The sequence below is a fragment of the Bactrocera dorsalis genome, chromosome 2 (assembly GCF_023373825.1).
Source record: "Bactrocera dorsalis isolate Fly_Bdor chromosome 2, ASM2337382v1, whole genome shotgun sequence".
Lineage (NCBI taxonomy): Eukaryota > Metazoa > Arthropoda > Insecta > Diptera > Tephritidae > Bactrocera > Bactrocera dorsalis.
Genome location: NC_064304.1, coordinates 1,368,817 through 1,396,289, shown reverse-complemented (window position 1 = coordinate 1,396,289; position 27,473 = coordinate 1,368,817). Strand labels below are relative to the sequence as shown.

The window sequence follows — 27,473 nt, the reverse complement described above, 5'->3', positions numbered from 1 at the left end:
GAAGCCAAGTCCGTACTCAGCTCAAGTTGGGAAGATAATTCTTCCAATTATTTACACTGGTTTCATACACTTCGTGTCAAAATTTAGTGCTCAGCGAATTATTTTTCTATATCTTAACTATAAATTAAGATATTGATGGATTAAATAAGATTACTAATTATGCTTTCTTCCCAGTAAGCAGTTTATATTTCATAAAATTCTTAGGACTTGCAATATCAAGAATGCTTGAAACGTCTATCAAAGCCATCAAAATATGATTAATAGCGACGAATGTTATATGTTAGTAGCTCCTAAAAGTCCCCAGCTTTGTAAATACCTGCAGGAGTGTGATAACAAAGCGACGGAATAAGCAAATATTGAGTTTGACAGCAGCATTTTGTTGCCAGCAAAATGGTTTCTTTACTCGCACTCTCTAATCTATCATAACGCCCCACAGAGTCTGGTGCTTGACCAGCAAGACACAACCAACTGCACACACAATCAACTTCACATCACTTATGGCAGCTAAAACGTATATTTTTAGTTAAAATGACACTTCCTCTTTACAACGAACTGAAAATTAAATTTTTACATTGTCACGTTGTTATTCGTCGTGACCGAGACGAGTGAGCGGGTTCGTCGGTGTCCCTACACGCTGACTACGTACCACGTGACACATGGACTTATTGGCAATATGTATGGGTATTTTTAGAAGTTGCCAGTTAAATAAGAACTCGCTTAGCAAACACACTCACACACACACACACACACACAAAATCGGTTGCATGCAACGGAGGTGCTATAAATGTAAGGAACCTTGGACCAGCGTGCCGACAGACTGGGGCACCAGGTGTGTGTGTTGGCCAAACAGGCACAGCTTGCCACATATTGTCGGAGGAACGCTCAGTCACGCTACAGAAAATTAAGCGCTTGAGTGAGCGACGGTGGACGAGCGAATTGTCGACTAACACACATCACACTTGCCTTGTAGCCGAGACACACGCAAACGAAACAAAGTAAAAATGCGAATTGTGCCAGCAGGTTTACTACTTAGATATCTATGAATGTAAATTCCATGGAATTGTCTCAACGAACTGAGCTGTCAGTGGCTACTCAGCAGGACGAGGGTGCACAACGGATGGGGCATGTGCTGAGTTGGCAGAAAATCCCACCGTCATCTAGCCACAATATGTTTCAGCAAAAAATTATAAATTATAATTTCATTTTTTAAAGCAACAACGTCGCGTGCCAACAGCCAATCCAACATTTTCGACCGACAGCGGCAATAAACGAAAGAAGAAGTACCCACGTACACTCGCATGTACACACACACCAACAATTTTTTAGCAGGCCAGACCACTAAATTCGATCAATGCACAGTGGTGTTGTTTCTAACGTGTTGTTATGTAATTTTTCGGAACATAAGCTTCAACTTTTTCTTTACAAACAAATTTTTCTTTGAAAATAACAAAAACATTAATCATTTAATTTGATTTGGGAAGAATTTAGTGGAGGAATTACACATTAAAGTAGTGAGATATCCTTCTCCTCTATCTATATCAACGCCAATCCACCTAATCTATGCTATTTCTTTGTTCGATTCACCTGTCTTCTGCTGATATTGGAAAAAAAACTTATAAAAATTGTTATTTCAGTGGATTTTACGATACTCAAGATAAATAACAAAAAATTTATAAATAAAAGTTTATTTAAATCAATTTTTGACATTTTCCGAGTTCTAGTAATTAGTGCGATTCCTCAATGTGAAAAATAATTTCACCAATATTACAACTATTATATCTTATTTAGAGTCTAAGACAAGACACAGTACAAACCGCCATGAGTTCCCCCCCACAGTATGAGTGAAGAGCAAAGCACCATGGCAGAGCTAAAGCAGGTTATGAACGTGCACATCAGGTGGCCACCTAGCTCTAAGCGTATTATAAATGGGTATTTATGTGTGTGAAAGAACATATTCATATAGTGAGGCATACTTTAAGGCGTGCGGGTCGGTATTAGCGCATAAGAACTGGTGGGGGAGCGGAGGTTTATGGAAGATGAAGTGTTTCCTTCACAAATTACGGCAGTAGTTTCAGTAGCTTGAAGTTATAACAACAACGACTACAACCACACCAGCTGTACGACAACTCACTGCTGACACATTCGAGTATCAGGATTTGTACGTAAACAGATATGTGCAAGTAAGTCGACGATAGTTATAAATATTATTAAGTTGCCGAAGACATACAGAAAACATAGAAATAAATTTCGGTTTGTAACTGTATACAGTACACATACAGTGCAACAGTGTAGCTAAAATAGATCGGGTTGTGGGAAGTTTCAAGTAATGTTTCAAGCTTATGAGGTACTATTGATATTAAGACTTTGAAAAGCTTTACTCCTCGGTAGAGATCATGAAACATTCAAGGCGATTTTGGATGTTTTAGAATTTTTTTCTCAATTTGGTATAAAATGAGTTAGCCAACAATATCGGATTCAGAGTTAGACTAATAAATTCCATTCAGTTAGCTTTTCCTTAATTTTTTTCTAATTTCTCACAGAGCGCTAAAATATGTAAGGTCGATGAAATGGATCATTACAACTTAGCCGGATTTGATCAATTTCGACACGTCTTTTCCCATATTTGAAATGTACATTGAGTCGATTTGAGGAGCTTCCGAACTTTTCAATCCGACACTGTGCTCGTTTATGCGTTAGTTACTATCCACACATGTGGATCGGAGGCACACATGGCGCTGTGGCAAATGCGCGCAATTACGTGCTGTGGCACCTTTCTAATCCACTTGTCAAGTAAATATTAGTGAGCGGTCGGGGCTAAAAAAAACAAGGAGCAGTCAAAATGCCAGCAGCAAATCGTCGGCAAATAGTTCAAATGCTTGTGGTTTTTGCGCATAAATACGGTACTCTTAATACAGCTATTAGTCACTGCATAAACCTGGATACATGTATACCGCAATTCAATATATACACACACATGTATCAGAATATATTCAAACATATACGCTTACAAATTAAGCAGAATATCAGGATATACATGCGTTTCCTCGTGAGCGTTCAAAGCGTGCGTGAGCATTACAACAATCAGTGATTTTATGAAATCTGGAATTCTTCATGGCGCTCCACCCGACGCAGGCGTCGCGTCAATTGGTGAGCCCAAGGAAGGAACAGGGGAAAGGACACAAACATTTGACGCATGACATTTAGCAGGGAGAGATCTGTAAGGGTGGAGGACACTTGCGTGGGCTTACCCTAGGCATCCAAAGAAAATTTAAATTTAATATGGTACAAAACCCCACTGTCAGTCAAACATGCGGGCTTTGTAATCACGATTTGCACACACACACACTTACTCACTCGCTTTGTCACGGTATGGTAATTACATAAGTCACTAGTTTCAAATCAAGAATCAGCATTCAGCGTGGAGTAAATATTCCCCATAATCACACAGCGCAGATAATTAATGAAGTTATACAGCGAAATGGAATTTTGTGAAAACACGCGACTGCTGTTCATATTCAGCTACCTGCTGACAACGGTGGTTGCGGGAGACAACTGTGATTTCCGCATATTTACATATTCACATATGTATATAGAATTTTCAAACGAGTATATGAACAATTCTCAACCTTCGCTTTACTACTTTAAGTTGATGTAGTTATTATTACCTTCTTTCTAACGGAAGCAAGTGGTGGGTAAAAACGTCGGGTTGCGCCTTCATAAATGTCGTAAAATTGTCAAAATTTCCTTCTTTTCATATTAACAAACTTCTGCATGAATTATGCTTAATTACAACTAAATATAAAAAAACAAAAGGTGTGATGTGTGTGTGTTCACATCACTTTTAGGGCAGGGCGCAGCAAACATTCGGCAGTCGGAGTCAGATTATTTGGTTCGCGTTTAATGACTTTTTATGTTCAGCCGGAGATTAACGCTAATTTATTAGATGGCCTGAAGCTAATCCGACTGTACTTATATTTAAATAATGATATTTGAATCAGTGTAATAGGGAATAAGAGAGTTCAGAGAGAGTTTTTGTGCAAGAGCTGAAGGCGCTCGAACTTCCCAAGCGACATCGCTTCGCTCTATGGGCTCTTGAAAAGTTCCAAGAAGATCCGACGTTTTTGAGCCAAATTTGGAGTGAAAAACAACCTGAAAAGATACAAGAACTACAATTTCATCCAGAAAAATCAACGGTTTGGTATGATTTGTCAGCCGGTGGAATCATTGGTCTATATTTCTTCAAAAATGATGCCGGTGAGAAGATAACTGACCATTTAATGCCTGAAGTTGAATACCGCGATCTCAGCAACATTTGGTTTCAACCAGACGGCGCCCACACATTGTATCAATCAATAGATTTATTGCGAGTACACTTTGGTAAGCAGTCAATTTAATATTTTGGGCCGGTTGATTGGATTACACCGTTAAACTTTTCCCTGTGGAGATATGTAAAGCCTAAAGACTATGCGGGCAGAGCCACTTCGATTCAGGTCTTGAAGCAAAACATCAGGCAGGTAATTCCACAGTTAGCAGTCGAAACATTTAATAGAGATAATGTTCAAAAAATAAATGCCAAACAATGTCCTCTCGAATTATAATAAATATTGCTCATTAAATTTGAAGTTTCTGTGTTTTTTCATGAAGCCTAAAAACCTGAAAGCAACCTGTACCTGATTAGTTCTACATATCGCTGCTATAAGAAATGCACCTGAGAAGGGTATTTTAGTTTCGTTGCCGCCGAAGTTGACAATTTTTCTTGTTGTAAATATTTCATCGAAAAAAATTGAACTTTATTAAAGATTGCAGACGTCTTCAGGCCTTACTTCACTTTTGAGTTTCATATTGAATATTGTCAAAAGCCATATTATATTTATAATATGCACAAAGAGGAGTTATTGAAAAGCACATCTCAATAGCGATTATTTTAAAAATGACGGAGTTTCAAATTCAAGTTCTCGTGTTTCAAGCATTTGTCATTTTTAAAGTACTTCAAAACTTGTTCCTCTCTTCAACATTGTTCAATTGTGTTAATGAGGGAGGGAGGTTCAGTATAATCGCTTTTGAAACTCTAGCCAGTGGGGGCGCTGTAATTCACTTATAAAGCGCAGACACCTTTTGTCAACCTTAAAAACATAATTTGAATAAAACAGCAAAAAGCGTTATGATGGCGCAAATTAATTTGAAAGTAATGACAACGCCAAGACCGACAGCCCAAAGCGAAAAGGCAAAGCGCCAAACACCATTATCATTCGCATACAACCAACTCAATAAAATTATGTCGGCTGACCCATTTTGCCCCTTTGTCAATGCGTCAAGCGCGATTATGCTTGCTCTCTGTGTCTTTCTGTGTGTGTGAGTGTGCTTGAAGTCTGCTGTAATTGAATACTTTCCACGCGCCAACAGCACCTTTGAGGGGAGAAGGGAAGCCGCGTCGTTTACACGATTTCAATTAAGCGAAATTCTACATTGCAAGAGGATGTGCTTGTGTAGTTATGTGCCGACGAAGAGTGTTTGGCATTGAAATTAATATGAAATGACTACATTACAAGTGCTGCCTCTTGTTAATGTTCGCCCCCACCAACGTGCAACGCGCTGTTCTTGTTACGCTTAATTTAGTTAATTTTTTGCTGCGCGAAGCCACAACAATTGTTTGTTCAATTGTTCAGGTGTGTGTGTGTGTGCTCTGCCTGACCTAGAATTGCGCAGAGCAAGTAATAACGGGAACTGTACAAATTTCCTGCCAAATGAATTGAAAAAGATAGCAACAACAAACAAAAGAGGCGAATTCATAACAATAATAACAAAGAACTGCTGAGACTAACCTGGATCATCGTCATCATCCCAATCGATTTGGCCGACGCTGCTGTTGAAATTCGCTGTGAACACCAGCAACGTCACAAGGCCAACGATGCAGTGGCGCCAGCCGCCCCAGCTGGAAGCCGTCAACAGACGCGGCAGCGCCTGCTCCGACGTGGCAGCGCTTTCCTTGCCATTGTTGGCGCAGTTGTTGTCGCTGCTGCTGCTGCCGATGCGGGTTGTTGGCGCTGCAGTTGTTGTTGTTGTAGAGAGCATTCGCAACGCAGCCTTACATGTCAACGGCATTGAACTGCATCTGCTTGGAGCCGCGTTTGTGCAAGTGCTCCCGGCCGTTGTTGTACCGTATGCTGGCACAATTGTTGTTGTTTTTGTTGTTGTGACACTTTTAGTTTGGTTACGGCGTAGCGTCGCCACCGATAATGGCGTTGCTCGCTGCACTTTTAGCAAATCCATTGTGCGTTGTTTTGTTGTTGTTGTTGTTATTATTACAGCAGCGTGCACTTTGCTTCGACTTTTATTTCGATTTTTTATTGCTGCACACTCACTATACCTGCGTCGAACATTATTCTGTTTTTACGTTTTATTTTCACTTTCCGCTTTCGGCTTACAGCCTTCGGAAGTTGCAATTTAATTTACAGCGTCGAAACTTGTACACAACTTGGAAGCGATACGAATTCACGAACGTGTAGCTCTAAGTGCATTTACTTACATACATATATATGTATATAGTATTATATATAGTTATCGTGGTGCCTTTAGTTGCTGCTGACTTTGCGTTCAATTTGCAGTTTCAGCTCGCAGCTCGCAGTCTGCACTTTTGCCTCGCGCAGCACTCACCACGCTCTAATGAAGCGATTCGGCTGCAGCGCGGAGCACAACATTGCAAATGGCCGGCATGCGAAATCGGAAGCACCTTGGAGTCCGTCTACGTTGTGTTTCGCTTAATTCAAACTAATTTTGCTTCTGCTTTTATGGCCGGTCTGCAGTGCCGCTGTTGATTTGTCTCAGAGTCTTCTTGTCTTCTTTTTATTTTCGCACTTAACTTTCTTACGCTTTTGCTCGTTTGACGCAATGCTATTCAATTAACAACTCTGTGTGCATATTCTCCTCGGTGCATAGCTCCGCTGCCCTTAGCCGCGCTAATTAACTTGTTTTTCTAGCCCTAATTTCCGCCACTTGCGTGTGCATAGCCCCCATTTGTTAAGAAAAACTTTCCTTCTTTGTTGGCCTTTGAAATTCTTGAAGGATCTTCCTACTTTTTTTATGTATTCATTACAGCATTCGCTCGTGTATAGCTCCTTGCTAGTCTCGCGGTGCTTTTCAGTTATTTATCCAAGCCCATTCACGAATTCCTCAACGGTACTTTTAAAAATCTGCAAATGAAAAAAGAGAAAATTCGTGAACAATTCTGTGAAATGTAGCAACAATAAAACAAGCGCACAAAATAAAGACATTGAAGCCGGAATTAAATTAATTAAAATTACGGTAATGCCACGCATACAATTACACGCTGCTTGCAAGGAGAACAATTTGTATCCCGAATATCTTCGCACGCCCACACACGTGCCGGCAGTAAAGAAAGTCGGAAAACGAAACGCAAAAAAATGTCTCGAAGCACCCACAAATGCCGCCCCACACAGCATATTTGCCGAGCGCCTCGCTTTGGGCCTAATTAGCTGACTTATTATTGGCAGTAGGCAAACGTTCGCGCCTAAAATCACGCCACAGCACAGCGGCAGCCATAAAGTATTTACGAATATGTAATCGTCAAGCATATATACCTATTCAGTGGCATTTGGATGGGTATCCTCTAAGTATGTATATCATTTCTATGAAAAATAATCCTTTAGTATTTCATACGCATCGTTTCATCCTGCCTAAACGAAAATAGTAAGTACTGGATTAGCTAAACGTGTACTTGTACACCTAGTCTTTCCCGAATCCATTCAAATTTCAGTCGACAAAACTGTCGTGTGCTCAGCTTACGCTTTGTGAGGTACTGAGACTGTTTCTCGCCAATTACCTAACGGTACCAAATCAAATTTGTTAAAAAGGTCCACTTAACGGCAGCAATGCAACTGATCAATGGTCCACTGACAACGGGCAAGTGCTCGAGCTAAAGGCAAGCACACCACCAGTTTTGAGCTAACGAAGTGCTGGTGCCAGGCAAGTCGACAGCGCTATGGCTGACTAACCCGATTTGGCTTACAAACTGCGACCAAACAACAAAGATTTGGGAAGGCACAACAGAGTGCAAGTAAAACCGCACACCCTCACACCAGCTCAGCTGAATCCGGAACTAAGTTCAGCATGTGTACCTCAACACAGCCGCAACGCGCTCAAAGTCGAACTCTTAAATAAACTTGGAAAGGCATGTGGACTGCCAAAATAAGCAGCAAAGGAAAGTATATACCAAATGGATGTATGCATTTAGGGCAGTGAGTTTAAAACCACACAAAGTGTCGAACACTAGAAAGCTACCTCCACCACCTTGTACGCATGTCAGGAATTAATGCCACATACTTACATGCGTGCATTTATACATATGTTTTACCTCGCAGTTTAAGGTTTGCCTTTTACAGACTCTGATACCATTTTAAAGGGTGGAAAGGCTCTGCAGATTCCTGCAAGAACTTAACGGTTCGCGAGGTGAACCAATTTTTGTTTGAAAATATTGGTCTCAACGCATTTCTTCTCCAAAATCATAGTCCAAAAAGAGTCCATTCATTAAATGCCAGGCAGTGGGCATCGCTTATCTACAGGATTATTATAAGAGTTCATATTTTACGTTGAATACTAATCACAATCCAACTTCTCATGAAATCCCAAATATTCTCCAACAACTGCTAATACACCGAGAACAAATATGCTTCCGAAAAAAATACGTGTTTGGCTTGGGGACCCCAGCTCTCGTCCTACATTGACTTAAGAGGAATGTGTCCTGTCCTTAAGCTTGCTCACGAGCACTTTACGCATACACAACTGCTTTTACAGGTATGCGTATTTACCCGTCTGTCCAATTTCACTCCTAATAAAGTTCCAGCCCGACTGATTGTGTGGGCACTGGCTGAGAACGTGTGCGTCGGACAAGCGTTTGGCTGACCGAGTTCGGCTGAGTTATTTGCACAGTTGCCGCAGTTGTTGTTGTCGCGCTTTGCAGGTGCCAACTGGCAAGCTTGGACACACACAATCGTTAATACACACACACACTCACACTTCATAAAGTGTATGTGCGCCGTATCACAAAGTTTCTGAGAAATGTTCATACCCACACATATATAAGCTGCCACATATGCTTCGAAAGCAAATATGTGGCAGGAGCGTAGTAATTTTTCTCACAGTTTCGCCCCCAACAAGCACCGGCCGCCGTCCTTGCGTACCGAGTGTAAGTTAAAAAGCTCCTGTTGTATTTGTTGTGGTTGCCACGTAGTTCGTGCACAATTCATGAACTGCACTCGAGTGTGCTAGCAGTCATATATCATATTTGCACTAGGTGCCCCAATTTCAAACTTTCCAAATTCCCATCCTCTGCCAAACACTCGCCCAGAGCACAAAGCCCCTTGTGCTCTTCGTACGGACCACCCTACGCCACCCTACTTGAGGCAATGCAGTTAGGTGCTTGCACACACATACTCGCTGCTGAATTTACTTTCTTAGCTCCCACACTCCGGTTGGGTGTTGCACACACATTCAGTTTTATTTACGACTTCAAATGGACACCGATCTGAAGGATATCGGTTGGGCAAATGTTGTTAACTAAATACAAAAGTTAAACAAAATAAAGTAAGCAAACCGAGGAACGAACGAAAAACTCAACCAATTTTATTGCACTTAAATGAGAATATATGTAGACACCCAGCAAACACCGAGCAGTTTCCGAAAATGTGAACATGCACTAGTCAAACGAAATCTCTGTTTGCTCAACAGTAGAGTAGCAAGAGGCGATAAACGAGGGCAGCTCAGTCGAAAATCTAGAGCCGTGAAAGCAGCTAAATAAAGCCAAAATAGGCAAGAGGCTTAGAATTAGCTTGAAACTAAAATTTTTTCGCAGAACACATAAAGAGTTTTGCTTTTGGAATATTCCATTCGTTGTCCATTAATGACTGATTCTTTGACTTCGTGTGTAACGCATGCGATCGATGTTTGTTGGGTGTAACAATGGCATTTTCATGCATACATGGGAATGAGTGTGTATAACAGATTTGTAAAAAATAATGGATTTTGTGAACTTTAATCTGTGCAGGTAGAAAGTTCGAAAAGTAGGAAAACAGCAATTGGTTTTTGGATAAATTTGTTAAAAGTCGATAGCTTTTGCGGTTTAGCTGCAATATAAATTTTGCTAATTGCTACAGGAAAACTTGTCCGTCCGTAATTGAAAATATTTATGCATAGGTATGAGCAGTATGGGTATGAGTACATTGTAAACAAGTAAAGTTTTTACATATACCTACTTTTTTCCTGAGTACTTGGTATAATTCTATGTAGTATCGATATCTGATTTGAGGAGATTTGACTTTTTACCAACTTTCTTTATTAATTTTCTTCGCGATAATGATAAAGTCATTGGGTCAGCTCTATAAAAACACAGTTATGCGGCGGAAAATAAGCTGTAAGTGGGAAAAAAGAGTGTAAAAGTGGGAAAACCATTCTTACAAATAGTAAAAAATATATAAATCGAAGGAAATGCTAGAAATAAGCAAATAAACGACTGACTGATACTAGTGTGTTAAAATTCGCGTCAAGTGCAGGCATCCTAAACCATGACTACTTCACTTTGACTTAGCAAGTAAACTCCATCTGGTATCGCAAAAGACCAAACCGGTCTATGCGTGGCTTATTGGCCTACCAGTTTAACCTAACCTAACCTCATTACTGGTGCAGTGATTAGCATATGTTGGACCACACATCAATCTCATTTCTGGCCAACAGTTAGTCTAGTCTAGTCTCTAAGTTTCTGAGATATGTGATTTGAATTTTTAACATAAACTTTGAGGTTATATGAAAAAAGTCTGTATACAAAAGTAATAGATTTTCATTGCGAATGATAATCCCGCCCACTTGCCATATAACTTTATTATTACAAACTGCTTCAGAGACATAGAATTATATCTTCAAGTAGGTATGTATTAAAAGTCTTTACGGAAGCCTGGGTCAAAATCGGACTAGAGCGTAGTGCTGACCACTTTAAAGTGAAATCACATATCTTTCTGCATCGATTTCAACTAAATCCATAAGCGTCGATTATGTACACCCTATTTCCTCTAGTTGACTTTTCACCGAAATTATCGGTCAATTTGTAAGATATACCATAAAATTGAAATTTGAAGAGAATGATTTCCTCATAGTAGTACAAGTACGTCAGTATCTTACAAATGAGCAAAACCGGGTCAATACTTCCATACTCAACAGAAAGATTTTCGAATTTCGAGGTGACTTTATACCGCATATATCGGCCAATATGTGAGTTATCTCAATAGAAGTGAGAGAGCGTGTTTTCTTATAACGGTGCAAATTTGCGCCAAGACTGAATATAACATAGACCCCATATTACTAACAAGCTGGCTTCTTTGGCTTTAATCCTTGCAATTTGCAAGAGTATAAAATGTTCAGTTTAACCGATCCAAATCCGTTATTGTATTTGTTATTTTATATTAGGTTTACATTAGGTTTCATGTTACTATGACTTTTTTTTATCATTTCAATGGCTTCTGCACCAGTCTATTCATGGTGTATATTAGACAAAGAGAGCAAATAAATTTATTTACATACATTATTGCATCATTCAGCGCCAACTCCTTCTGGGACAACTAATGCTGGAAAGAGACTACAGTACTCTGGCAGTGCAAACACAAATCCTCATGCACCGTCGGTTAGCCGGCTATTGTTTTGAGCTAACAAGTATTTTTTTAATACAGTATAAACCGTCAAAACTATAAAAATCTACAAATCCTTTTAGAGAACAAGCAAGCAGAAACCCCAAAAGTCTTCAAGGGAAATGCGCAGCTGTTGTTAAATGTCAGTGTATGCACTTTAGATTGTCGCACTCCGTAGCGCAGCATATGTGTACACATTTAAATTTACACACTGGTTGCACTGACTGCCTTTCTGGGAACTCTTCAGCTCGAACACACCCCCCTCCAACATGCAAATGCATAAGCGCTCGCTATATTGCTCTATTTTCTTGCTTTTACTGCATTCATAATTCTGCCAGTTTATTTTATCACTTCTCTCTTTTGTTGCGCTTCATGGCGGGCTTTGTTTTCCAGCTTCCCTGTAAAGCCACGGTTCCTTATTCCATTTACTTTCCCTCAAGTGACACACATATAATTGCTCATGTTGCAATTGGGATAATAAATTGTTAAAAAAAGCAGCGGAAAACGATAAAAAAAAGTTCCAAACCCAAGTAAATTTTACTTCAAAATCGTTATAAAAAGTGAGACCACAAAAATGTGAACAGCGTTTGCGTGCTCTCCAGCGCTGCCCTCGATTTGAAACAATAAACCGTATGCAGCTGCGTCTGCATCAATTATGACAACAACAATTCAGTATTTGTATTGCTTTTAAAACGTACACAGGAGCGCATTCATAACAGAAGACCTTGAGGCGACCCATCAGGGCCCGAGTCTCAGTGCTCTTTAAGAGGGTATCAAACCCAAACTACTTTCCGGAGCTGCAAATATTTCCAGAAGTTTGTTTTAAACATATCTCTGTATCAGTAACTCTCTCTCTCCTTCATTTTTTCAGCAAATGACATTTTTCGGCCCTTTATATGCATCAACCGCTGCTGGTGTATGCTCCGCACACATGACAGGCACGCTGCTGAGTGACAGTTTCACAATGCGCAACTTTATTTTTTTAATACTTCCTGATGCCCTTTGCGTTGCGTTGTTGCTGCAGTTGCATGTATGTGTGGCTTAGAGACAAGCGTTACAGCATCCCTAAGCGCTGATATTCACGGTCTGAACTGCATTGTTGACGCTGTTACACGGTTATTTATTTACCCCGCATGCACATATGTCAGGGACACAAAAACTGGCACTCAAACACTAGCATTATGGCACATGTGCACCACTAACCTGTCACTCACACCGCCTGCTAGAGCAACCTACATACGGACTCGAAGAAGTTTAAGTAACGACATTTCAGGGATTTGTTCTATGAGCGCTTAAGCGTTGCGGGATTTAGGAGGACACTAAGTAAGTTTGTGGATATGTTACTTCATGGCGGGAAATATATAGTCTTTGTCAATAAAGATACCAATGATATTTCTCTCAAACAATAACTTAATAAAGTAGGAGAACCTGATTTGTTTCACTCCAGACATTAGCATGGGAAATTAAAGGCGAGCTGCTTCAAATCCGCGGATCAGCTATTTCTATTAATTATAACCACAAAACAAATCGTGACATAGTCGAAAGTAGTGTTTTTGTATGTATTCGAAGAAGTGTTTTTGTATTTTTAATCAAACTTCTATTTATTTTTTTTATATTTATAATGATCTTTAATGAACCAAATACATATGTGCACTTTTGGCTTTTTGCCATTTTCCGCTAGAGACATTATTCCATCAGTGTAATACTTTTCTGGTTTCTCGGCCAAAAACTGCGACAAATAATTTTCACAGCCAACTTTATACTATTAAGGCAGTTCTGCATTGACCGAAATAAATGGTAGTCTGATGGTGCACGGTCAGGGCTATATAGTGGATGCATCAAAACTTCACAGCTTCCTGATGGAAGACGAAGCTCTTTGTGTTGATCAGTTCTCGCCGTTTCTTCGATTGCTTGTTTCAATCTCATCAGTTGTTGACAGTACAGGTAAATTGAGCTTCACCACGCTTTGTCTTCAGTTACCATTGGCTTCTGAAATGGTTCGATATCATTTCGTTTTAGCAAAGAGTCGCATTTGTTTTTCACAGATATTTCATGTGGTACCCAAATATCGAGCGTTTTTTAAATGGTTCAAAACCGTTTGATGATGAATGTCAAGTTCCTTATCGATGTTATGGCTGCTTATGTGACGGTCCTGGTCAATATTTTTCTTAATTTCATCGACTTTTTCAACGATAGGTCGACCAGAGCGAGGTGGTTGTTGTGCTACACGAACTAACTAACTACAGCATCGTCTCCGTAAACTTCAAAAATTTCATTGGTAGCTTGCATGGCATTCTTCCCTTTTTTATACAAAAATTTCGAAATACATATATCGAATTTCTTCATTATTTGCACTCATTTTTGAACAGCTGTACCTTTTTTTTCACTTTCACGAATTTAATTTTTTTTGAGTAAATGAAGCCTAAAATCTCACCTTTCCAACACTATATGGTATGACACAATGTGATTGGTAGCACTGGAAATATACGACTGCAACGAAATCTATTGACAAAATACGAAAAGACATTTTCGACTAGCATATAATTAATATTAAGGTTATGGAACCGAAATGATTTCAGTATCACAAAGCTCTATTAAGACCGCAACTTTGCTTTAATGATTTTGGCATGTTTGCAAATTGTTTCACTGCATCTTAATTTCATTTTTACGAGATTTTTCTAGGAACATTAAAGTAAGCTGTACATTTTAATATTGCTACTCCTTTTTATGCAACAAAATGTTCCTCTCATATGAATATCCATACACAAATAATATATACAAACAACATCCTTGCCGGAGCAGTCATGTTCACATGAGTCTACGGGAATCCTCGTCAAAAATAACAACCCTCACTTGCCTTTTCAGCAGCGAGTTCGCAGCGACTGGAAAAGTCAGAAGCGGCAGGTCTACTGGCGAAGTTAAGGCAATGTGCTTTCAGAAAAGGTAAATAACGGTTAAAACGGGGTGTGTGCAGTGTAATCACTCCCGAATTTATTGTTTTGGCGTTTATACTGTTCTTTCAACGATGGCAAAATGTACGAAACACATGTGGGCAAATGAAGGCCTGCTCTCTTAGCGGTGGTGGTGGCAGTTTCGTTTACGTTGGTTGACAGGCCGTGTGGTGTGCGGCACGGCGTTGAGCGTTTAATATGTTGAGCATCAGTTGCTAATCGTTTTACGCACTCATAATATTGCTTGCGAGGCTCCTCCGTACTGGCATGAAAAAGTCTTTGCGCCACAGGCCGATAAGGCTATACTTTCAAATAAAAGTTTACACATAATTTGCTCACGTTAAGCTTGTAGAAATCGACACGCTCGTGGCTTAAAGCTTTAACTCAGAGTTATAAAAGTCTTTACTGCAGCTCGAGGAAAGTCCCGCATATATCTTACTAAACTTGTTTAACGGTGATTTGCTGCCTCGTATTAGAATAAATCTCATATTTGTGTTAAACTACGCCAAAATTATGGTATAAATAACTGGTATAATACTGGTATAAATAACTGATGTGTTCAAACACTTGTATACAGCCATGCAAATGTTAGCGTCCCGCTTCCGTTCTTGGCTGCTATACATACATATCTCTTTTTTATGTGAAATTGATGACTTTGATTTGTGTAAACATATTTTGTTGTTGTTTTTGCTTCATAACATGCCACCAAACCGTGCAACATAGTTAGTAACCTGTGGCACCGTTGCTTCGTGGCAAGTGTTCAGCGTCACACCTTCTGCAATTCAATAATTCATCGCTTCACTGACGCTTGTGGCTGCCGCACTTATAGGGCCCCGACTTGCGTGCCCTGGTGGCACACAATGACAGTCATTGTTATTTGAGGGATTAATAAATTCCTTATCGCGATATTCGCGCCATTGTTTGCCTGCATGATTGCCAGCTATTGTCATTGTTGTTCGTGTTGTTGTCCTTTTCGCTGAAGGGATTGTTTTATTTCATTAACTCTCGTTCCGTCGTCATGTGATTGGCGATTTATTTGACGATTGTTTAATTTTTATCAGCTAATTTGTAATTTCGAATTGTGTCGATTGCCTGCCACCTTTCACACTTCCATACGAATTAATTAGCCATGATTTATGGATTTCCTAATGAATTTTGCGGTTTCATTGATGCGAACGAGCGATTGCCGCCTTTGCCTGCAATTAAAATTAATTAAACGAAAGATTTGTTGACTCCGCGCCACCAGCTGTTTACATCACATACCCATTGGACGTAAGCTTTGAACACCACAACAGAGCTTCGTTCCCTCTTAAAAGTGAGTTATTTAAGAGATTAAGAATGGCTGAGGTTGTCAGAAAAAAAAAACATTTACTTTCAAGAGCATTATGAGGTTTTGAGGAGTTTCTTTAAGTACTCCTGCCACTTCATATTTCATTTGATTTACGACGCGAACAATTTGTCTGGCGATTTTTACCTTGAAAAGCACAGTACAGCGAGTGTGAGTTTAATTTCTGTGTTTCCAATGGAATCTTAGCTCCTGGTAGCTCTTGGAAGTGACAAAAAGCATTCAGTGAAGGTCGTTAAGATATCGAAAGCTTCCTTCAACGAGATGAAAGCATCGAAAAAGTTAAGGAAACAGTGCTTGAAAATCTTCGTGCTGGAATCATAGAGATATCAGAGTATCTCAACATCTCTTCTGGATCGACTCAGCGCATATTGGTTAATGTCATCAATGGCATCAATGGTGACGAGACGTGGGCTTCTGAATTTAACGACGAAATTGTCCAAAAATCCAGGGAATGTTGATACAAAGCATCAACGAAGCCGAAAGTACCAAAATGCACTGAGGGTACTGAAGGCCATCCAAGCAGAGACTTATAAAAAATATATGGAAAATTGGATTAAGCGTTGGCATATTTGTATTGGCTCAAGAGTCGATTTTGGGGCAATAATACAAATTTTAAATAAAATACTTGAAAATGAAATTTTTTGCTCGATCCGGGGAATATTATTTGCTTCAGTTTATTTTTTTCTTCTTTGCATCGGCGTCATTGACGCTAATATTACGAGAACTTGGGTTTGCTATATTTACTCAGGAACATTCCATTCTTGAAGCAGCTCATCGTCCTGTGTTGGGTTTACTCTTCCCCAAATTCAGCTTGTTAATTGAAATGAGCGCAATAATGTGTTTTAATTGTAAGTGGATTGTGACATTAAAAGTTAATTTAATCATTACCACTTTGTGTTCATCGATAAGCGAACAATAATAACAAACATGATGGCATTGCTTACATTGCTGTAGACATGATAAACAGACATGTGCAGCTCGTCGATTAGCAATCAATGACAGGATATGCTGGCCGGCAAGCGCCCATTTAGAGCCAGTGCTGCTCACCTCACCCTTGCATGTTTCTGAAACATTCACTACAAACCATTCGTTAACGAATTCCCGCACATACAAGCACACATGTGTATTGTAATGAGAATTGCTACTATCACCGGCATATATCTCTCACTGGCACTAATGTGCGCTAACGTCAGCTCCATTTATGACAGTGGCTTCGGGCTTTCTATAGACTTGCACAGAGTGATTGAGGAGGGAGCTATTACTATGTACATATGGCGCTGACAGGGTGTTTTACATTCAGAAAGGTGAGGTGTGACTAATTCTCCCTCCACATATATTTTGGGCGCCCACCTTAAAGACTTCCAAGAAATTTAGTGACATGAATTACTAGGAGCTCTGACATTTCCTGCCCCAGTATGTTCCTTTCTGGGTGTGATATAACGTATCACCTTTCAGTAGCCATTCAATCAATAGTTTTATTATCGAAACACTTCATCATTTCTCGCGTTCTCAATCATTTCGAATGACAGAGTGTGTAGGCGAAAAGTGTATAGGCTTTTTGGCATTTTTTTGCTTTTGCTTCCGTGTGAGGAATGCAACAGGAATTGGTCACAAAGCTGAGAATTAATCAGAATGAATATTGATATTATTATTATAAAATATATACCTTTTTTATAATAATGAACAATATTAATTGGCTTCTTATAAGGGTATTTGAATGCGTTTTGTGAATATAAATAATTTATCGGAAATCCAACCACTCTGGCAGCTTACTCTAGAAAATGACCTGGACAAGAAGAAGTGACGGTAAGTATTTCCTATTAAATATATAATTAACATTAATTCCTTAGCAACTGAGTAACAAGAGTCTCTTAAGTGCAAATGATAAATTTCTGTGGCAGGTTAATGCCAAATTAATTAGTTAATCGCCCACTGGAACGGTATGATTTTTCCATACTGAAAAAATAAAAAATAATATACTTTTTCGAAGCATAAATTACGCGATGCTCAAGTACGCATAAGTACTAGTACAGCGGCGTGGGTTTTGTGCGCGTTAAAAGTGTTAAAGTCCATTTAATGCACATATTTTATTGACTCCTAATTGATTTTTTCCAACGAATTCCTTTGCAGCAGTAGAGTGCTTATGTAAGTAAAAGCTTTTTAATTAGGGAATATTTAGTACTTCGATATAATTTATTATATATAGCAGCAAATTTAAGAGTTGCTTTAAAGTATAGCTGTGAAAATGAAATAATCAAAGCAAGAACAATAAAATATCACAATCCGGATGGCACCGCGTCTCCTTGAATGGAGACAGTTCATAATTTCTCTCATGCAGCCCGAAGGCAAAACAAGCTGATTGTGCTCCGTCTTCTGATGGCGATCTCTTAAAAATATAACGTTACCAGCAATAACAGCGGGCGTCTGCCGCTAAAATCGCCACAACAACGGTATCGCCTGAATTTCCACCTTGTTGCGCCTCAAAGTTGACTTGCTTGTGCAAACACCGAAGGTGGCACGTCAAGCAGCAGTGGAAGGTGCAGAGTGTCTGTAAAGGCGCTGCAACTGCATACAGACTTCCATAACCCTGACCGGGAGAATGGCTTTCAACAATGAAGAGCTGATTGATGGCAAGACGCTGCGTGACACTCCTTGCAACGAGAGCAGCCGCAACAGTTTCCATGCCGAGTGGCAGCTGGCAAATGAGAACAGATTGTAATGCTGTTGAAACCTTGGAGTTCATAATGCTTTTTTGCCGCTGGCGACAACGAGCGAAATTGATTGCATTGTCTCGACGGTGAAGAAGTGCGTTTGGCTGTTACCAAGCGAACGCTGCTGCTGCTGATGATGAGGAGAAAGACACTAAATTGCAGTTTAAGCTGGTAATGATGGACACGATTGAGTGATGGAAATTGGTGTTTGAGACATTGTGGGCTCTGCTGAGAACTGGCTTGCAGGCAGTCATCGGCCAACCGGGCGTATGAGTAATGTGAACGCATTTTCTGGGATGAGCATACATTCATTGCTTTCACTTTTCATACACGCTGCTACAGTGCCTCAAGTGATTTGAATCTCCAGTAAAATTTATTGGATATTCGTAAAAATTGGTAGGTTTTCATTAAAAAAATAGTGGAGTGTTTGGAGATACCTTCAATAGAAAGGGTTTTGGAAAGTGTGTTTAAATGTTTAATATGAAGTTGGGGTTCATACATTTTCTAGTAAATATGTCCTACAATTTTCATATTAGTTCGCTTTGCTGTATGTATATTTTTAAAACTGAAGTTAAGTTAGCACTAATTTTATTAAAATTAATTCCACCTTTCCCAAGTATAACTTTTGCTTGTATTTATCAAACTATTTCTGTCTAATACTCATAAGCACACAGATTTTATATCGTGTTAAAATATTCCGTTATCATTTTCGTACATATGAATGTGTGTGTGTTTGTGAAAATACCGAAATAAAACGCTTCATCACTTATACACACTTATTTCAACAAATCTGCTCCATGAGCCACAGCCCAGCATATGCTTAGCTATAGTAGAACTCATAATTAATTATCTAATCACCTGGCCATTACGGAGCCAATCATTGAGCTAATATATGCCGGAGGTAATTAAGTTGCTCAGACTTCCTATATAAAACCAGCTTCCTACACACATTGTTTATCATCGACTTTATATACAAATGTGGCATATACAAATATAACCAGCCCTGGAAGAAGAGGATAAAAGTTGAGTGTCGTTTATATACATAAACTTGTATATGTGTGCGTTGATTACTCTGGAAAGTTACAAAGATACTTAATACTAACACAAATACATTAATTAGTATTAAATTATAGCTAAATTGTTGCACAAATATTTGCAATGGCTCTGCACATGTGTGCTCCTAGGTATGTGTTAGGAGAAGAAAGGCTTTCTGAAGTTCATCTGAACATGGCTGCCAACTAATAGATGCCCAGAGCCCAGGTGTCAACAAAAATTAAATTGTGTGCAGATTTTCCAAGGAATTAATTTTCGTTTATAATCGAAAACTGCAAGAACTTTGTTGATGGATTCCCGCAGCGAAGCACAAAGTTCTTCTAATGCAGAACAATTCACGTATGCCGAACTAGTAAATTATGAGAGTACATATTAGGTGCGCTACTAGCTTCCCGCTGTTTTTTAAAGAAAATTCAAGAGAATTATTCAAAGTATTGCCGGCCGCTAGTCATAACTCCTTTCCCATTTTTTTGGAAAAGTTCGAATCACACTATGGTCAAGCTTTTCATCTAGTGATGCTATTCAAGAATTAAGCCATTTTTCGATGTCGTTTTGTCAGTGGAACTGCTTCCGAGCAACCATCTGCCATCGAACGAAACAAATAATAATCGGATGGTGCAATATTTGAGGAATATGGCGGGCAGGACTTGCATTTAAGCGCTCATGGGTAAGTTTCAACGGGTTTGGAAACGTAAGGCCAGGCATTGTCAAGCAGCAGAATCACTTTTTAGAGCCTTTTCTGATACTGCGATCTTAATTAACTCAAGTTCCATGTTTCCGAATCATTCCTAGTCGCTTCGAAAAAGTTTGCCAGGTGACTTCCAGTGCTGAGGCAACCTCCCACTATGCTCTCTCCCAAACTTCATATTTTCTAGTAAGAGTCGATAGAGAGCAGACAAAATTCAACCTAATTTTATAAGCAAAAAATTACCATTTCACAGCAACAAAGAGGCATAATATTGAATGCAACCATAAGTTCCCTAAATTTACGAAATTAATATGTGTTTATCTCCTGACACGATATATTCACATAAGTTAGATATGCTATGAAAACAACCCAACATCTTGGCATACAGTGTGCAAAATAAACAAATATGCGTATAAATTTCAGACAAGTATGCAAATATATTACATGCAAAGCCAAATAAAATTATGTATGTGTATAAGTAGGTAATATATTGACGTTTGTATGCATAGACAATGCACTAAAGCCAACATATGTGTTTACAGTCTCGGCTATATTATCACATCCTCTCATAGAATCTTGTAAGAATTTGCAGGAAAAGATTGGCAAATGTTTACTGCAAGCTTCATTGGACTTTAGTGGAAATACTTACTACGAGAACTATCAGTTCACATGAATGTATAACATGTTAATGAGATAAGTAGGTAATAAAAGGTTCAAAGAAATCGCCTCACTGCAAACACCAATATTTTTAACCACCACTGTGTCGATGAACATACATATATACATATGCAAATATAATCTAGTACACTATTCGTAACTATATTTACTGTTACGTGCGCATTCCCCAAACATTTGCAATTTCCTTGTCTTATTTGATATTGATGTGAACACCCGACAAGTATGTATAACTGTACATGTAAATAATTGTTGCTTAGGCGGATACATACACAGTTTGTTGATGAGCCAAGCTGGAGGATATGCACACATGTGTCACCCTGTGGTGGTACAAACATACATGTGAGAGCAAGTAGTGCGAATTCTTACTTCTAGGCCGTGTTACTTATACGCCGTGTGTATCTGGTTTTAAAAACAACTACTGGCACTTCTCGACGGCTGTCTACGTGTCGAGCCCACTTTCGTGCTCGGCTTCTTTTCTCGCAAGCGCAACCGCCGCGCACACTTACTACTGAGCATAACCACACACACACACACACCAGCAATTACACACATGTATACGCCAGCTCGAGTGTGTTGACTTTGGTAATCTCTCAAGATGTTGTTAGGGGTTTTGTTTGGTATGCATAGCATTTGACCTCGAAAGAAGGAATCACTCAAACAACCGCAAAAATCACAGCCAAGACATCAGCCGCTCTGACGGCACACCATATCTTAAAAACTTATGTATGTATATGCAAACATATCAAACTGAATTTACATATCCACATACATGCATACATACATATGTATGTGTGTAGACTTGAAAATGCGAGACTATCGCAACCTTAACAACAAGCTTCCACCGGGTAGCCATGTTCTCCGCACATCTCACAATGTACTGCCTTGGCGCACTAACAAGGTTCACAGCCAGCCTACTGGGTCCCCACACACATGCATACATGCGCCAGCAGTTTGGATTCGCCTCCGGGGTGTGAAAATAGTAGTGCAAAAGTGTGTAGTGTTGTGGGTTAGAGGTGGCGTTTGTTGTTGTGCGTGATGTTCGTCGGAGGTCATGAGGTTTGATGAAGACATTAAATAAGTGTGTCAGCGTCTCAGCACTATTAGTTCCCCGAGTAAACACATCTACATGTGTACTTTATTGCAAATGTTTATATGTCAATTATGTTATTGAAGCGAAGCCTTATTTACACTACTTTTCGTATCACTCCCGGCTTAACGAGTGGCTTCCTCTTGCATCACTATGCGCACGTTCCCAGACTTAATGTATATTTCCCCATGTGTGACGATAAATTGTGTAGCCTTTGCTTGCAAATTGTTTACCGTTAACATGTGGCCCTTCTGTGTACTGGCTTGTACATGTATTTGTGCGTCTAATGTTTAACTAGTAATCAACCTAAGCTGCTACTATTCCTCTGCTAAACAGTTGTAGCCCGGGTTAAAAGGCTAGACGAGCAATAAACGAGTGTTTTTAGTATTCAGGCTCCTTACGTAATCTTAATTAACTAAAACATAAAACTAAATAAAAATTGTCAATACATCTTAATTGGACCAAGTAGTTTTATCCTTTCATGAAATCAGTTTAATTAAAATTGTACTGTTAGTGGGTTAACTGTGCATTATACTCATAACACCAGCTGACAAGAGGCTGCAATCGTTTCAAAAACAGTTTCCATCAGTTGAAAGTCAGGTTATTTCAATGATACTTATGACGAAGCTAGCACATCCTTTTGACTGTAAGCTGTTCAATAAACGATTTGGAACGTTAAAACCTTTCTCAGCCATAAAACAAACTATACTTTGATCAATTTAGAGGTCTTAGAAAGAAAATTATGACTTGCGATAATTTAATCAATTAATCTTTTCTCTCACCGATTATCACTTCGAAAATGCTACAAAAAAAATAAAAAGTACTCTTTTAAATCAACAAAATTTCTAGAGTAAAACTTTCGGTACCTTTGGTTTCATTAATTATACCTACAATATTTAAAATTTGTGTACATATTACCTCCGAAAAACTTCATAATCTTACCTTTAAAAAAAACTATCGAATGAGTCAATGGATTTTCCTTCATTTGACTTCAATTAACCAAAGTTGAAAGTTTTAATCTAGCAATCGACATATTGAAATATCTTTTTGTAAATTCCCAGATAACTTCACATATTTTTGGATGATATGACAGTGTTATTTATACCTTTCTTTATCCAAAAGTGTCAAATTTGGACCAAAGACATTATTTTCAAAGGTACGAAGTGCATTCATAAAATTGAAGGGATTACGAGGGACCACCACACGAATACCTGACAATTGATTGATGTAATACGCTCAATGTTTCTCGTTGTGCAAGTATAGTGTTGAAGTTAGCATTAACTGTGCAGTAAACTCTAACATTGACGTTGCGAAAATAGAGAAAGAGGAGTTCTTTGAGAGGAGTGTATGGTGAACCACAGGCACATGCATGACATTTCTCAACCTACCCGAATCATTACATAAATAAATAACTAATTATAGACGGCAATGCTTTTATATATTATTGAAAGAATCCAAGCTACATTAACTTCCATCACAATTGCCTTATTCTTAAATTCGTAGTCGTCTAAATATATATGCGGCATTTTTCTACGAAAATAAACACACCCTCTAATGTTAAATTTACCTCCATGACCCCGAAAATTCACTTAACTATGCAAAATTTTTACTCGCGCCCACTTTCACTTCCCCGTCAACACCTAGAGAAATTAATGTTCGTTGTATTTATAGAGTACCCATATCAAAACGCCCACCGCGTAGGCTATAAAATGAAAAAAACCATAAAATCATTTATGAATTCATGATAAATCGCAATGAAATGTAAATTAATAAGCACAGCAATGCTGAAAATGTGTTACCTGTACATTGTTTTCAGCACGCGGCAGGCAAGCAGGAGTGTGGCATGCCGCACACACACAGAAAGCAGGCAAATTACAGTCTTCAACTCACACACACCTTACTGGTGTTGTTTTTGTTGTACTAATTACCTACGTAAAAAGTCTGAGTCATTTTAGTATTTAGTTCCTGCTCGCATATACTTAGTAATTAAATACCTTTTAAGTTAGCCCATGCAAAGGGCTCTGAGGCGGATTCATGATATTCACACACACACATAAATTTGGGCGATTTTCTGTGAGCTGTGATTTCGTAGGAGAATATAGCCTAAGTGAATACGGCTAAAGCTGTTTTGTTTCGTCGATTATTAACAATTAATGTCGGCGTCAGAAATGATAAATAGCTTTGGAATAACTGTAAATACTCCTGCATTAATCAGGTTTTTACTGTTTGGCAAAAGGAAATAAAGCGATAAGACAATAAAAAACGCCATAAAAATGACTAGCGAAATGGCGCCAATGGCTTGCGAGAAAGTATTTTACCAAATAATAATAAAATAAAGCAAGGAGACGCTACTGGTGGTGCAACTTGTGCCTAGAAGATAAAATAATTGGTTATTATAGTTCTGATAGCATACTCTAATGACTAGCTCGAGCACATATCTTAAGTCGTATAAATAAATATGTGTTAATCTGTATTTATATGTTCTTGTTTAAATACCCGAAACACCGCGAGTAATCACTTAACACACACACATAACTTTATATAGTAAATATTCCGATCATTCACTTCACTTATTGATATATCTTCCTTACAAATATTATGGGTATTATTAAGATATTAACGCTTTTATATAAATCACGAGAAACGCACATTTGTTGCATTATTAGGCAACTTCACAGCTTTTTAAGTAATTTTTTACACAAAAATATAACTCAAAATTAAGCCAGACCAAGAAGTGCGAAAGAGTCAATGCGCTCGGCAGTGTACTTAAAGGCCAGTCAACCATGAAACCAACGCATAAAGCAAAGAGTCAAGGAAAGCAAACCAACTCTCCGCTACCAGTCAAGCAAAAGTAAGAGCAAAATAAACTAGCCTAGCCTAGCCACTCAATCAGTTAGCCAACCAACCGTGCGGGATAAACAAAAGGCAAAGGAGGAGAGAAAAGTACAAGTGATTTTTATCTAAAACCAACACTAAATATACCCCGACAAACGCTCATTACCCACTAAGCGAAGCACATAGGAATTGTTTGGAAAATACATACAAAGTGGAGCGCCAGACGATGAGCGTCATCTACTACTAGCGGCACAATGATGACCAGCAGTGGGTTAAATCAATAGCTCAAGGAAATGCCCGGCACAATGATTAAACGTAGACCTGCAGATTGGAGGTGGCTGAGCAGTGTGCACCATTTACTCGACACCTACACGCTGAACGTCCCTGGCCGCCTGGCTTTGGCCTCACCATTGCACTTTTCATCTCGCTTTGTGCATAAAAACATTACAACCAGCAGCCGACTTGTCAATAACCCTCGCTGGCGGCGACGGCACTTTTACGATGAAAAATGAGAAAACGGATTAAAAGCAGAAACAAAATAATCGGAAAAATAACTTAAACATTTTTTATTTGGGTTAACTGGAAAACGTGAAAAGAGCTAAGTAATGAAGAATCCATTAAGGTGGATAATCAATAGTGGAGGGCAAAGCAAAAGCTTAAAGCTTTAACAAAGCTCGAAGTTGAAAAGAAACATCTAAACAGAGGACAGAGCTGTCAAAGCATCATAACTTCATTTTAGATCTAGAAATAATTAGACATAAGTCTATTATGTTGTCTGAAAAATTATTCACAGATTTTACTTCACAATCCAAGCATTAGTCTTCAGTGGATTTAAAAATTTGGACTGCTTCAAACTCAACCAGGATAAATTTGCTCCGAATAATTAATCAAAAATAACTGACATGAACATATGTATGTAAAAAAATAAATTATAAACTTCAATCGCCTTTCGGAAGCCTACAAATGCAGTAAAATTTGTTATCGACTTAATTTCGTAGTTTATTGAACTTTGACTGACACCCCAGACTCCTCTGAGAAAATTAAATTTATTTTAAAGCACGCATACTTCTCTTTCCTGGAAGGCTACCACTCGCGCTACCTGCCAGTTAATGACCCTTATTACTTTTCGGGTCGCTGGATTTTTAAAACACCATCACACCAATTCGCTTTACAACTTTTCATTCAATAAATATTTCACTCGCGAGCATCAATTGCTTTGTATGCAAATATGTAAAATGTGGCATCCTTTTGTGCCCGTAATTAGAAGATGTTATTACTAAACTCATTTCAATTAAAAGCGGAAAATCAAAAGAATGGAAATGCTTTCTATCTACTTTCGAGGTCCAACTAGTCATCGTAATAAGGTGAGTGTTCATTAACGAAAATGATACTCCGGTTTGAGACTAACTTTCCAAAGAGAAACAATTTCGGCGACATGAAAAGAAATGATGGAAAACATACCTTTATAATGCCGAATCAATTTCACTCGCCTGTCAAAGCGTTTTTTTTTTTTTTTTCATTGAAGCATTTTCACCTTTTTGTCGCAATGGAGTGGGGGATTTAATTTTTGCTTCAAGGCATTGGAAAACATTCAACTTATTTTTAGTTTTTATTTCTGATGATTACCGCTCGGCGTTGGCCTGATTTGCATAATTTCCTTCTCTAAATCATACTTCGACTTCTGCCTTTGAACTACTTTTATCGGCTTGTTGCTGTTCCACCTCGTTTGCGCCTCACACCTTTCAAGCTTTTGACTTACTTTAAGCTAAATATCCTTTTTGTTATGCAAACTGACAGGGGCAGACTGTTGACCCATGTTAACTGTGCACTAAACCCATCAGTGGCTGGCCATTTCATGTCTCTTTTGTTTCCAATTTGATTGGGCTTTTTCATTTCGAAGTAATGTTTAAGGAGGATGAAATGTAACTCTTTAGTGTTAACTATACCTGCTTCTCTTAGTGCCTTAAATAATACTGAAAGTTACTAAATGTTATCACAAATTTCAGCTGCTGCCTTATTTTCTGCATTAAAGTAGTTTGAAATCTCGAAACTTAAAGCCATTCATGCCCTTCTGGACAATTTCCAGGCAACTAATCTTTGTTTGGATTGTTATTGTTCATTATAAAGGACCAAACTGGAATGTCAGATTTTAAAACTATAAGGCCATAAATAGTTTTGACAAGATTATATACTCCTATGAATATAATTTCCTTCCAAGCATTTAAAATTTTTCTCCATCAGTCCTCGCTATATTAGGCAGTTAGAAAACCTCAACAATAGACTTAGATTTCGAAGTAAACCCTTCATTTTAGAGCCTATCTAAGAGCTCGTGAGAACTCGATTTTAAGATAGGTATCAAATACGCACCTCTAACTCTTATAATCTATAGCTGAAGTAGTAAGTAAACCGCAAGTCCATTTAAAAGTTCTTGA

The 27,473-nt window shown here is 38.7% G+C and overlaps 1 protein-coding gene across 4 annotated transcripts in view; it reads right to left on the bottom strand.

Moving 5' to 3' along the window:
* LOC105233944 (uncharacterized) overlaps positions 1-27,473 on the bottom strand; it is a 205,065-nt gene that overhangs the window by 160,063 nt on the left and 17,529 nt on the right. For all 4 annotated transcript variants that reach the window (XM_049447084.1, XM_049447087.1, XM_049447085.1 and 1 more), the window contains one exon: positions 5,823-7,190. In XM_049447084.1, coding sequence (XP_049303041.1) covers positions 5,823-6,270 — 448 coding nt within the window. In that variant the 5' untranslated portion in view covers positions 6,271-7,190. The remainder of the gene's footprint in view (positions 1-5,822; positions 7,191-27,473) is intronic.